Here is a 14033-nt window from a genome sequence, read left to right on the forward strand (position 1 = left end):
ACTCACATCAAAATGGTGCCGTTGTAGGGGAGGGTGTTATGTGATTAAGTTCTTGCGTGTTTGTCTATTTTATTTGTGCTTTAACCTTGAGGAACTTGTTCTTGAAGGTCGTTCTTACCATTTTTGTGTAGTTTCCATGGTTGTAGTTGTTTCCTTATCTTAGCTATGATGGCTCAAGACTTGACAAACGGAATATGTGGTGGATCTTTTGAGTATGACTACCATGGGTATTGCATTATTGATGCAATAATATTTAATATATTTATTTACTGAACTACTGTTGAAGCAGACAATGAGTACAAGTGATGCAACTACGTCTTCTTCTACTCAATTAATCCACTATATAAACACAAGAGTACACCACCACTTTTCCATCTAATCTTCATTTCTAAAACCTTTTTTAATAACCAAAATCTTTAATCTCTCCAGAAAACTACCCAATTTTCTAAAAAAAAACAATGTCTTATTCTAAATGCAAAATACCCTATTACCAGAACATTGAAGATAAAAACAATTTCATCACTAATTATTCCACATGGAAAGTAGACCAGTTTTCTTCAAAATGGATTACTTCAAAGGATATTCCTGTGGAAATGGATGTACTATCACACAAACGTCTTTTACATACTTTTCTTACTAATTATGAATTCCTCTCGCTTGTTTTTGAACGACTTGGGAGGCCAGAGAAGAAAAACATGGCCGAGGTATCCAAGGCTTGGTCGTGTTGGTTCCTTATAGGAAAAAACAAAAACGTAATTGAAAGGGATTATTACCGAAACGCGGTTTCGGGAAATGAAAATGGAATAATCACTATCACAAAGAATGAAAGGCTGGTTGAAAGATACCGCCTTTGCAGGCGTTTAACTAGTCGTGAAGAAAAAATTAGACATCATAAACGACAAGCACGACAAAAAATAAAACATAGAAAACAAGATGAAATTGAGGAGCAGTCTGGTGATGAGGGTTATTACGACTCTGACTGTTAGATTAATTTACAAAAATATTAAGTTAGTTTTCTAGTATATTGTTATTTTGTATTATCTTGTCTGGTTTTTTTGTTTTCAGTATAAGCCTTAATAGGCTTTATGCTTTTGAAAGTCTTGAATGGCTCTTGTAAATATTTCTAATATTAATGAAATAGTATTATGTCTATTTGTTTGTTTACTGTCATTAACATTCAATACATATTATATATGCTATATCAAAATGGATAACAATACTTTCTATGAACATTAGCAGTAAACTAAATGTTCCTTTTAAGGCATGATAATGGACATTGGCAGGAATACATTATATATGAACCTTTATTTGTACGAAATAAATTACCAATCTTCGTAGAGCATATTAGAATTCGATTACTGCATTATTGGTGCAATAATATTTAATACACTTATTTACTGAACTACTGTTGAAACAGACAATGAGTACAAGTGATGCAACTACGTCTTCTTCTACTCAATTAATCCACTATATAAACACAAGAGTACACCACCACTTTTCCATCCAATCTTCATTTCTAAAACCTTTTTTAATAACCAACATCTTTAATCTCTCCAGAAAACTACCCAGTCTTCTAAAAAAAAAACAATGTCTTATTCTAAATGCAAAATACCCTATTACCAGAACATTCAAGGCAAAAACAATTTCATCACTAATTATTCCACATGGAAAGTAAACCAGTTTTCTTCAAACTGGATTACTTCAAAGGATATTCCTGTGGAGATGGATGTACTATCACACAAACGCCCTTTACATACTTTTCATACGAATTATGAATTCCTCTCGCTTGTTTTTGAACGACTTGGGAGGCCAAAGAAGAAAAACATGGCCGAGGTTTGCAAGGCTTGGTCGTGTTGGTTCCTTATAGGAAATAACAAAAACGTAATTGAAAGGGATTATTACCGAAACGCGGTTTGGGGAAATGAAAATGGAATAATCACTATCACAAATAATTGAAGGCTGGTTGTAACATCCCGTAAATTTGAAGACCTTTATTATATTTTAAAAGTAATATTTTAATCTATTTTAATTTTATATTAATTTATTTGAAATATAATCTATTTGATAAAATATAATCTTATTTTATTTTGAAGAAATGTAATTATTTTTGATAGTTTAGAAATGTTTAAAAGTGATTGAAACTATATTTAAACCTTTTCCTTTGATAAAATAGATTTCGGATAAAAGTCGTAAAATTGGGATTTTCCCATTTCTTACGATCGTTGGGTAAACGAGTTTGGATATTGGGCATATGAGTACTTAATCTTTTAGTAAAATCGTGTTTAAGAACTTTAATTTTCTCGGAAATCGCGTTCGACGAATATTTCTAATTTCCGTCGAAACGAACCAAAACGTAAACAATTGAAACTCAACCAAACACCCTACCCCAAACCATGCACCCTCCATCCTCCATGGGTCTCCTCTTCATCTTTCATTTTCTCAATTCTCATTCTATCACTTCCTTTTTCCAAACACCAAATTCATCTCAAAAATCCTCCTTACAATCCCTAAATCCACCATAACTTATTCATTTCTCCACCAAATCGTATAAAAATTATATATTCGGAATCCTCTCTTCAATCCTCATCTACTAGTAAGCTTTATTTTTATTTCCCCCAATTTTTGTTTAAGGCTCATCTTTTAGGGGTTTCGAATTTAAGCTTAATAATTGTGTTTTTGTTGTTCTTATAGGTGAAGAATATGAAGATGAGTTAGGAGACTCATATATTGTAGAAGATGATGCATAATTTTGGGTTTTAGAAGCTTTCTCAAGTTATTACTTGTCTCTTTGCTAGCTTAAGGTAACTATTCCGAGTTACTCGACGAATTAATGTCACATTAGTAGTTGTATTTGTTGTTTCTTGTTGTTTGTTGTTGTTGTTGTTGTTTGTTGTTGTTTGAGACGATCTTGTTGATAAATGAATGAATGGAGTAAGATGAGTATGCTTATGTTTAATTTATGTTACCCATTTGTATATTATTGTTTGGAACAAATTTGGATGAGGAATTATGTGTTGTGACAACTCCGCGTGTTGGCTGGAACGCGTCAGTACCGAACTGAGACGGTTTCCAATGTTTCCAAAAATATGACAGATTGAACGGCATCGAAAAATTAGGTGGTTTAGCCACTTGAATCACTCAATTCGGAGTCCGTATGAGTAAATGGCGTCGTTTTATCGATTAAAATTTATAGAAAAGTTTACCCTTGTGTGAGGCGGTTATTTATGCTATTTTATTATGCGAAAATTTTGTGGAATTAGTTATTTTGTAAGTTGGAATGTTTTTCTTTATGTTGATAGTGTTCACATGATAGAAATTGGAAATAGCATGAGAATGATATTGTGATGAATTTTGTGATTTGGGCCAAAGTAGGCCAAGACTCTGAGCTGGGCCAGATTGACCGAACGAGTTTGGTCAAACTAGGTTTAAATCGGTCAACCTCGATTTGACCGATGACCCATCGCGGGACTCGGGCCGAGGGTTTGTCTTTGAGGTGAGATTGGTTGTTATTGGATGTTTTATGTTATGCCTTGATATTTGTAATTATCATTTCACATGTTGGTTGTTGGATGCTTTGGATGCCTTATGCTTGAGTCTTGTTGCCTCTCTGCCATTTTAGCTTGTTCTCATGGATTATGGTACTGTTGGTTAGCTGGAATCTGGATTATTATTGATATTGGAGATATTGTTGGATTGTCAGCTGAATATGCTCTTGCGTAGTCTTTCATATGCTAGGGTGTGTATGATCATTTGTGTGTGTGCAATTTTGGACTCTTTGCCCCTCTTATGGTTAATTGGGTGTCCTACTTGTCTTGTGTGGTGTGGGCTAAAGTATTCAAGCTGGGACTAGGTCCTAGGTGAGTATTTCGGCCTTCGTCATAGATAGGCCCTTATAGTCTTTGACGAGTGTATGTTCACAGCTTAATAGCCTTTGTGTCTTAGCTTGGTGGGCTTATATCCAAGTTAGGGCATGACCTCCTGACGTACTCTTAGAAGTATGTGGTCAGCTTAAGTACTAGCCAACCCTTTGGTGGACTCCTTAGGGGTACTCATGTGTGTGATCATGGGTCTTGGATGCGGTACTTTCCGCATGTCGCTAGGTCTGCGCAGGTTTAGGACTAGGGTGTTTACCTTACCTTGTGGTATAGACTCGAGTTACCGAGTGACTATTGACTGTACTAGGAACTTATGCCTGTCTCTAGATATATTGTCCATTCTTGTTGATGATTCCATGAATCATAGAAGGTGAGATGCAAGCCGGCTATGGTTGATAGAGTTTGGATTCCTGGATGTTATGTGATTCACATGATAGTGTAGTATGAGTCGGTCTAGTATTCATATGCTAGGACTATGTGTTGTTATATTGTTGTTCACATGATGAGTACGATTGTCTAGCATCTATATGTTAAGGCTATGTGTTATTCATATTCATATTCTTATGTTTACATGTTATATTAATTATGACATTTCGTTCTTTGGGAGAACTCGGAGTTACTCCCCACTTCATCGTGGCTTTCGTATTTGTATAAAATGCGATTGACAGGTAGGTGATGCATATATGGGGTACATGGACGAGCTAGCGAGCAAAGTAACCTTGGGACCTAGATTGGCTTTATTTTATTGTGACCCTTAAACACTTTTTATGTTATATACCTTTTAGGGACATATGTCTCCCTTTATCATATTTGGGTTGTATAACTTTGTTTCGCGACTTTAGCGATGTTTTATTATGAGATTTATTTTAGACCTTGCATGTTTGACACCTTCCCATTTGGATACTCTTATAACATGTTCAGGTTTTAAAAATTACAGGTTTTTACCCAAATAAACCTATTACAAACATATCCATGCAGTTTTATTCTAGAATTACGTGTTTATTTTTCCGCAATGAATGAGGGTGTCACAGTTGGTATCAGAGCATATTTGCTCCCGACGCACGTTTGTGCACCCCTGATAAAAATAACTTGACCTTAAAATAATAAACTTGAGAGATGGGTAGGATGGGTAGACTTAGGACCTTATGTTGTAGTCTCTGTGTGTTTGCTCTTTGTTAGGTTCTAACATGTTTGTTGATTGCCATGTAATATTTGTTGTGCCTTGTATCAATAACCGTAAACCTACCAACGTGAAGATCAAGATTTGGTGCCTATTGCCGAGGACTGAAGATTTGTTTACCTTTGAAGTATGCTTCTACTTCCTCGAAGATGTTTCTCATTCTTTGTGTACCTTGTCTTATTCTTTATCTCTTGGTGCTTATGCTCCTTCTAAATTCTCTTTTCACTTTCCTTGAAAGTTACTCTTGTACCCTCCTAACTTGCCCTTTGTTCCTTGCTTATCCTACCTTAACGCCTTTTTGATAGTACTCTTTCTTTTGAGAAACGTTGACCTTGGTTTGGAAAATTCGACTTTTGAGGAGATTGTTTGTGGTTAACCCATAACCCTGGTTTTAAGAGGTTGTGATGTTGGAAAGACTTAGGTGGGATTGAGTGGTGGAATCAAAGGTGTAAGATTGAGAGAGTAAGTAAGTTGAATTTACGCTTGGCTTTCGTAATCACTTTGGATATGAGGGTTTTATAAGGTATATGTTGCCATAGGAGAAATACTAATTTTGGGATTATTAGTTGGTCTAAGTGAGTGATCTTAATTACTACTTGAGGTATGGAATGAGAGTGAGACTAAGCTACATTGTTGGGAAATCTTAGCACTTGTTTTAGTAACTAGAAAGGATAATGGTATGGTTGACGCCAATTGTTAAGTTGAAGGACATAGTTTTAATTTATGGTGTTAAAATATGGGAATTTAGAGATTGGAATTAGGACCCTTGATTGAAGATTTTATCATTTTGAGAAACCCATGGTTGACACTAGTTGGATATGAGTATAGCTTTGTTGGAAACCCTGACCTTGATCTTGTGGAAGTTGTTTGTGGATGTTTGAGGATTTGGAGTAATGAGACCACACTTATAGTGGAGTACCTTGTTTCACGGAATTGCTTAGGATGAAGTAACATGAGTGTTTTGAGGAAATCCTTGGGAGTGTTTTGGTCATAAGTTTTGTTGTTGGGAAGTTTGCGGAACCGTTTAGGCTGATGTTGTAATTTGGGATTCGAGTACTTGGCGTTTCCTTCTTGTCTAATTCCCTTCTTCTTTGACCATGAGCGTTACCGTTCATACCTCCTTTCCTCGCTTCATCTTGCTCCTCCCTTAAGTTTGATGCTAGTGACCTATAAAAACTCTATCTTTGACATCCTTGTTGACCTTACTTGAGGATGGTGTGGACTACGATGTTTATTGTGATGCTTCAAAGCATGGCCTGGGTTGTGTCCTGATGCAAAACCGAAGGGTTATTGCATATGCTTCTCGATAACTGAGGGTTCACGAGGTGAACTATCCGACTCATGATCTTGAATTAGCCGCCGTGGTACATGCCTTGAAGACATAGAGGCATTACCTTATTGGAGTTCATTGCCGCATTTATACCGATCATAAGAGTTTTAGGTGTATCTTTACCCAGAAAGAATTGAATATGAGGCAAAGAAGATGGCTAGAGTTGGTGAATGATTATGATGCCGAGTTGATTTATCATGAAGGAAAAGCAAATGTGGTGGCCGATGCTTTGAGTAGGAAGACTAGTCACTCCTTGAGCACTATCCGTGTGTTACCTGATGAACTTACCACGGAATTTCAAAAGTTAGGGATAAGCCTTGCTGGGAAGGGCTTTGACTATCTTAGTGCCTTGAGTGCAGAACCCGACTTTTACCGTGAGATCCGTACGTGCCTACCTGAGGATGCTACTTTCAAATCCATTCAAGCAAAAATCCAACTTGGGCAAGCTAAGGATTGTGTGGTGGATAGTGATGGATACCTTCGTTACCAAGATAGGAAGTATGTTCCGAAAGTAGCCGAGTTGAGGAAGAAGATCCTTGATGAAGATCACCTTTCTCCTTACTCTATTCATCCTGGTGGTGACAAGATGTATAAAGACTTGAGATTACAGTTTTGGTGGCCTAGGATGAAGATTGATGTCCTAGAGTATGTTAGCAAGTGTCTTACCCGTCGAAAGTGAAGATTGAGCATCGAAACTTGGGGGGTTTGCTACAACCTTTGGATGTTCCCCTTTGGAAATGGGAGTCCATCTCCATGGACTTTGTGATGGCTTTACCTAAGACTGCTAGCGGAAAAGATGCGGTTTGGGTGGTTGTAGATCGATTGACCAAATGTGCTAGGTTTATACCTATCAAGGAGACATGGAAATTAGATGTCCTAGCTGGTGCCTACGTGAAAGAGATAGTACACTACCATGGAGTGCCTAAGGATATAGTTTCAGATCGTGACCCTAGATTCTGTTCCCGTTTCTGGACTGCTTTGCAAGAAGCCATGGGTAGTAAGCTACTGATGAGTACCGCTTTTCATGCCGCTACAGATGGGCAGACTGAGAGGACTATCCAGACTTTAAAGGAGCTCCTCCGTGCTTGTGCTTTAGACTTCCACACTTCTTGGGAGGAATGTTTACCTCTTGTAGAATTCTCCTACAACAATAGCTATCATTCCTCTATCAAAATGTCACCTTATGAGGCTTTGTACGGTAGGAAGTGTCATAGTCCTGTTTGTTGGGATCAAGTCCAAGATGCTCATGTGTTGGGACCCGATTTGGTGACTGAGACCATCAATCAGGTTCAGATCATTCGAGAGCGTATGAAAACCGCTCAAGACCGACATAAATCTTATGCCGATGTCCGTCGTCGACCACTTACCTTTGAGGTTGATGATCGAGTGTTCCTTAAGGTATCACCTATGAAAGGGGTGAAACGGTTTGGTGTGAAAGGAAAGCTGAGTCCCAAATACATTGGACCTTTCCGTGTGCTTGAGAAGATTGACCCCGTTGCTTACCGTTTGGAGTTTCCACCGAATTTGAGCAAGGTTCATAATGTCTTCCATGTATCTCAGTTGAGGAAGTACATTAGTGATCCGAGCCATGTTATTCAAGAAGAAATCCCAGATTTGGAACCCAACTTGGCTTTGGAAGAAAGGCCGATCCGAATCCTCGAAAGGGCAAACAAGCAACTTAGAAACAAAGTGGTGCCCCTAGTTCGTATACTTTAGCGTTGTGGAAATGTCGAAGAAGAAACTTGGGAGCCTGAATCCTCTATGTTAGCTAAATATCCCGAACTTTTCTCGTGAGGTAATCCTCTTTCCTTTATCTAATTCTTGTGAGTTTTAGCTATCCTATCGAGTGTTCCTCTCCTTCTCTTAAATACCCTCCGCGTTAGTAGTCCTTGCTTAGTTGTTTAAAAGTCGTAGTTAGAGTTTGGTCATAGCTAGTGGAGTTATTATCCTTTTTATAGAATTTCGAACTAAAGATTTTTAAAAATGTTTTACTGTTTTCCACTTGTTTTAACGTCAATGAGTGGTAAAGCTCGTTATTGGAGACGCCCGATAATTGGTTTTCTCATTTGTTGGTGTAAAAATATATATTTTTATGTCTTTGATTTGGAATGTTGATGTTCTTGAACGGCCGACGAGGATTTTCCGTTCCATTGAAAGGACACTTATACTTCATACGTCCATATTTTGAAGATTTTGTTTACTTGATTTTAAGGAGATAGACCTACATATATACAATGTTCCTTCTTCTAAGTTTCGGGGACGAAACTTCTTAAAAGGAGGGATGATTGTAACATCCCGTAAATTTGAAGACCTTTATTATATTTTAAAAGTAATATTTTAATCTATTTTAATTTTATATTAATTTATTTGAAATAAAATCTATTTGATAAAATATAATCTTATTTTATTTTGAAGAAATGTAATTATTTTTGATAGTTTAGAAATGTTTAAAAGTGATTTAAACTATATTTAAACCTTTTCCCTTGATAAAATAGATTTCGGATAAAAGTCGTAAAATTGGGATTTTCCCATTTCTTACGGTCGGTTGGTAAACGAGTTTGGATATTGGGCATATGAGTACTTAATCTTTTATTAAAATCGTATTTAAGAACTTTAATTTTCTCGGAAATCGTGTTCGACGAATATTTCTAATTTCCGTCGAAACGAACCAAAACGTAAACAATTGAAACTCACCCAAACACGCTACCCCAAACCATGCACCCTCCATCCTCCATGGGTCTCCTCTTCATCTTTCATTTCCTCAATTCTCATTCTATCACTCCCTTCTTCCAAACACCAAATTCATCTCAAAAATCCTCCTTACAATCCCTAAATCCACCATAACTTCTTCATTTCTTCACCAAATCGCATAAAAATTATATATTCGGAATCCTCTCTTCAATCCTCATCTACTAGTAAGCGTTATTTTCATTTCCCCCAATTTTTGTTTAAGGCTCATCTTTTAGGGTTTTCGAATTTAAGCTTAATAATTGTGTTTTTGTTGTTCTTATAGGTGAAGAATATGAAGATGAGTTAGGAGACTCATATATTGTAGAAGATGATGCATAATTTTGGGTTTTAGAAGCTTTCTCAAGTTATTACTTGTCTCTTTGCTAGCTTAAGGTAACTATTCCGAGTTACTCGACGAATTAATGTCACATTAGTAGTTGTATTTGTTGTTTGTTGTTGTTTGTTGTTGTTGTTGTTGTTGTTTGTTGTTGTTGTTTGAGACGATCTTGTTGATAAATGAATGAATGGAGTAAGATGAGTATGCTTATGTTTAATTTATGTTACCCATTTGTATATTATTGTTTGGAACAAATTTGGATGAGGAATTATGTGTTGTGACAAGTCCGCGTGGTGGCTGGAACGCGTCAGTACCGGACCGAGACGGTTTCCAATGTTTCCAAAAATATGATAGATTGAACGACATCGAAAAATTAGGTGGTTTAGCCACTTGAATCACTCAATTCAGAGTCCGTATGAGTAAATGGCGTCGTTTTATCGATTAAAATTTATAGAAAAGTCTACCCTTGTGTGAGACGGTTATTTATGCTATTTTATTATGCGAGGATTTTGTGGAATTAGTTATTTTGTAAGTTGGAATGTTTTTCTTTATGTTGATAGTGTTCACATGATAGAAATTGGAAATAGCATGAGAATGATATTGTGATGAATTTTGTGATTTGGGCCAAAGTAGGCCAAGACTGTGAGGTGGGCCAAATTGACCGAACGAGTTTGGTCAAACTAGGTTTAAACCGGTCATCCTCGATTTGACCGATGACCCGTCGCGGGACTCGGGTCGAGGGTTTGTCTTTGAGGTGAGATTGGTTGTTCTTGGATGTTTTATGTTATGCCTTGATATTTGTAATTATCATTTCACATGTTGGTTGTTGGATGCTTTAGATGCCTTATCCTTGAGTCTTGTTGCCTCTCTGCCATTTTAGCTTATTCTCATGGATTATGGTACTGTTGGTTAGCTGGAATTTAGACTATTATTGATATTGGAGATATTGTTGGATTGTCAGCTGAATATGCTCTTGCGTAGTCTTTCATATGCTAGGGTGTGTATGATCATTTGTGTGTGTGCAAGTTTGGACTCCTTGCCCCTCTTATGGTTAATTGGGTGTCCTACTTGTCTTGTGTGGTGTGGGCTAAAGTATTCAAGCTGGGACTAGGTCCTAGGTGAGTATTTCGGCCTTCGTCATAGATAGGCCCTTATAGTCTTTGACGAGTGTATGTTCACAGCTTAATAGCCTTTGTGTCTTAGCTTGGTGGGCTTATATCCAAGTTAGGGCATGACCTCCTGACGTAGTCTTAGAAGTATGTGGTCAGCTTAAGTACTAGTCAGCCCTTTGGTGGACTCCTTAGGGGTACTCATGTGTGTGATCATGGGTCTTGGATGCGGTACTTTCCGCATGTCGCTAGGTCTGCGCAGGTTTAGGACTAGGGTGTTTACCTTACCTCGTGGTATACACTCGAGTTACAGAGTGACTATTGACTGTACTAGGAACTTATGCCTGTCTCTAGATATATTGTCCTTTCTTGTTGATGATTCTATGAATCATAGAAGGTGAGATGCGAGCCGGCTATGGTTGATAGAGTTTAGATTCCTGGATGTTATGTGATTCACATGATTGTGTAGTATGAGTCGGTCTAGTATTCATATGCTAGGACTATGTGTTGTTATATTGTTGTTCACATGATGAGTACGATTGTCTAGCATCTATATGCTAAGGCTATGTGTTATTCATATTCATATTCTTATGTTTACATGTTATATTAATTATGACATTTCGTGGCTGGGAGAACTCGGAGTTACTCCCCACTGATTGTGGCTTTCGTATTTGTATAAAATGCGATTGACAGGTAGGTGATGCATATATGGGGTACATGGACGAGCTAGCGAGCAAAGTAACCTTGGGACCTAGATTGGCTTTATTTTATTGTGACCCTTAAACACTTTTTATGTTATATACTTTTTAGGGACATATGTCTCCCTTTATCATATTTGGGTTGTATAACTTTGTTTCGCGACTTTAGCGATGTTTTATTATGAGATTTATTTTAGACCTTGCATGTTTGACACCTTCCCATTTGGATACTTTTATAACAGGTTCAGGTTTTATAAAATACAGGTTTTTACCCAAATGAACCTATTACAAACATTTCCATGCAGTTTTATTCTAGAATTACGTGTTTATTTTTCCGCAATGAATGAGGGTGTCACACTGGTTGAAAGATACTGCCTTTGCAGGTGTTTGTCTAGTCGTGAAGAAAAAATTAGACATCATAAACGACAAGCACGCCAAAAAAATAAAACATAGAAAACAAGATGAAATTGAGGAGCAGTCTGGTGATGAGGGTTATTATGACTCTGACTGTTAGATTAATTTACAAATATATTAAGTTAGTTTTCTAGTATATTGTTATTTTGTATTATCTTGTCTGGTTTTTTTTTTCGGTATAAGCCTTAATAGGCTTTATGCTTTTGAAAGTCTTGAATGACTCTTGTAAATATTTCTAATATTAATGAAATAGTATTATGTCTATTTGTTTGTTTACTGTCATTAACATTCAATACATATTATATGCTATATCAAAATGGACAACAATATTTCCTATGAACATTAGCAGTAAACTAAATGTTCCTTTAAAGGCATGATAATGGACATTGGCATGAATACATTATATATGAACCTTTATTTGTACGAAATAAATTACCAATCTTTGTAGAGCATATTAGAATTCGATTACTGCATTATTGATGCAATAATATTCAATATACTTATTTACTGAACTACTGTTCAAGCAGACAATGAGTACAAGTGATGCAACTACGTCTTCTTCTACAAATAACAGCTTTAAGACTCTAAGAACAAGAATTGAACCATTAAATCACTCCAGTACATTCCATTCTGTCCAGAGGAAAAAAAATCAAAAGTAGGACAAGTATTCGAAACACTAGAATCAGCATAGTTATTATACAAAGAATATTGTACAATATGTGGGTTTACGCCAAGACTTACAACAACAAAAAGGATTAAAGGCAATGAGTTACCAAACATTTTTGCATTAAGTAATGTTGTCTGCAATAGGCAAGGTGTAAAGGAAAGTAGGAAAATGAAGAGGACTGATACTGATACTGATACTGCTGAGAATGATGCACAATCTGCTGTGAAAGACATAAGCTGTGTGAGGCCGATTACAAGAATTGACTGTCGTGCATTAGTGTAGTTCAAATACCAAGAAAATGGAACTTAGATTGTTACCAGATTCGATGAAGCCCATAACCATCCACTTGCTTCGCCGGAATCTACAATATTCTTGAAAGGAAACCGAAAAATGACAGAGGTACAGAAACAATTTGTCACAAAGGTAAGGGTGCTAAAACTAGGTGGTGTGAAAGCCTATAGAGGTTTTTAAGGAGCTGTGTGGAGGTTACGAAAAAATTGGTGCTACTGAGGTTGATTTCAAAAACTTTGTCAGGGACATAAAAACCTACATTGGTAATTTTGATGCGCAAAGTTTTGTTGAGAATCTTATTGGGAAAAAAGACACATGCAGTTCATTTTACTTTGATTTTATAGTAGATGAAAACAAGTGTCTGGCTGGAGTGTTTTGGGCAGATCCGATCTGCATAAAGAACTTGATGCTGTTCGGTGAGGTGTTATCAGCAGATGCTACATATGGAACAAACAAGTACGATATGGTGTTTGTGCCTTTCACAGGAGTTGATTACCACAAAAGGTGCATAACCTTTGGAGCTGGGTTGATAGGTGATGAAAGTATTGAGTGTTACAGATGGTTGTTCAAGACATTTTTGGAAGCAATGGGCGGGTGCCATCTGAGAATTATAATTACTGATCAGGACAAATCAATGAAGTCGGTAGTCCTGGAAGTGTTTAAGGAGTCAACAAACAGACTGTGCATGTGGCACATAATGAAGAAACTAAGAGAAAAAGTCAGTTATCAACTGTTTCAAGATGAGGATTTTAAGAGCGGGCTCAATAGGTGTGTTTGGAACAACCAACTTGAGCCTGATGAATTTGAAGAACAATGGTGGAACATAATGACAGATTATCAACTTGTAGAACACGAGTGGTTTTCAGATTTGTACGATATCAGGGAACAGCGGATCCCTGCCTATTTTAAAGATGTTTCCATGTCTGGCGCTATGAGGGTTACTTCAAGGTCTGAGAGTGAAAACAGTTTCTTTGACAGGTTCCTCACACCTCATTTGACCCTTGTTGAGTTTTGAGTGTGCTATGAGAGTGCTTTGGAAGCATAAAGGCCCAAGCAATCCAAGTTGAACAGTGACAACAAACACTCTGAAATCCCACGGAAAACAAACTCAAACCTTGAAGTTCATGCCTCTGAAATATACTCGCACAATATTTTCAAAGACTTCCAAAATAGAATTGGTTGCAGCTTTGTCTGATTGTCGTTTTAAAGATGTGGAAAAGATTGATGAGACAAAAATATATATTCTAACAGACTTGCAGATGCCAAATAAGTCATGGAACGTAGCATATTCACGATATAACATGAAGATTACTTGTTCCTGTTCTATGTTTCAAAAAATGGGCTTGTTGTGCAAGCACTGCCTTTGGATTCTACACAACCAAGATTTTCATAAAATACCAGA

General features: G+C 36.9%; 1 protein-coding gene across 1 annotated transcript; it reads left to right on the top strand.

Moving 5' to 3' along the window:
• Nucleotides 1-12508: 12508 nt before the first annotated feature.
• On the top strand, nt 12509-13646 carry LOC141618675 (protein FAR1-RELATED SEQUENCE 5-like). The gene is made up of 2 exons (XM_074435758.1): nt 12509-12618; nt 12875-13646. Exons 1-2 carry the CDS (start codon nt 12509-12511, stop codon nt 13644-13646), a joined length of 882 nt encoding a protein of 293 aa, XP_074291859.1.
• Nucleotides 13647-14033: the final 387 nt, after the last annotated feature.

This window comes from Silene latifolia, chromosome X (genome assembly GCF_048544455.1).
Source record: "Silene latifolia isolate original U9 population chromosome X, ASM4854445v1, whole genome shotgun sequence".
NCBI classification, from domain to species: Eukaryota; Viridiplantae; Streptophyta; class Magnoliopsida; order Caryophyllales; family Caryophyllaceae; genus Silene; species Silene latifolia.

What these genes read in the sequence shown, in the direction of transcription:
- LOC141618675 (XM_074435758.1), top strand. Translation starts at nt 12,509, where the DNA reads ATGAAGAGGACTGATACTGATACTGATACTGCTGAGAATGATGCACAA. An exon ending in ATTGACTGTCGTGCATTAGT is followed by an intron (nt 12,619 to 12,874) that starts GTAGTTCAAATA and finishes AAACTTTGTCAG; the next exon opens with GGACATAAAAACCTACATTG.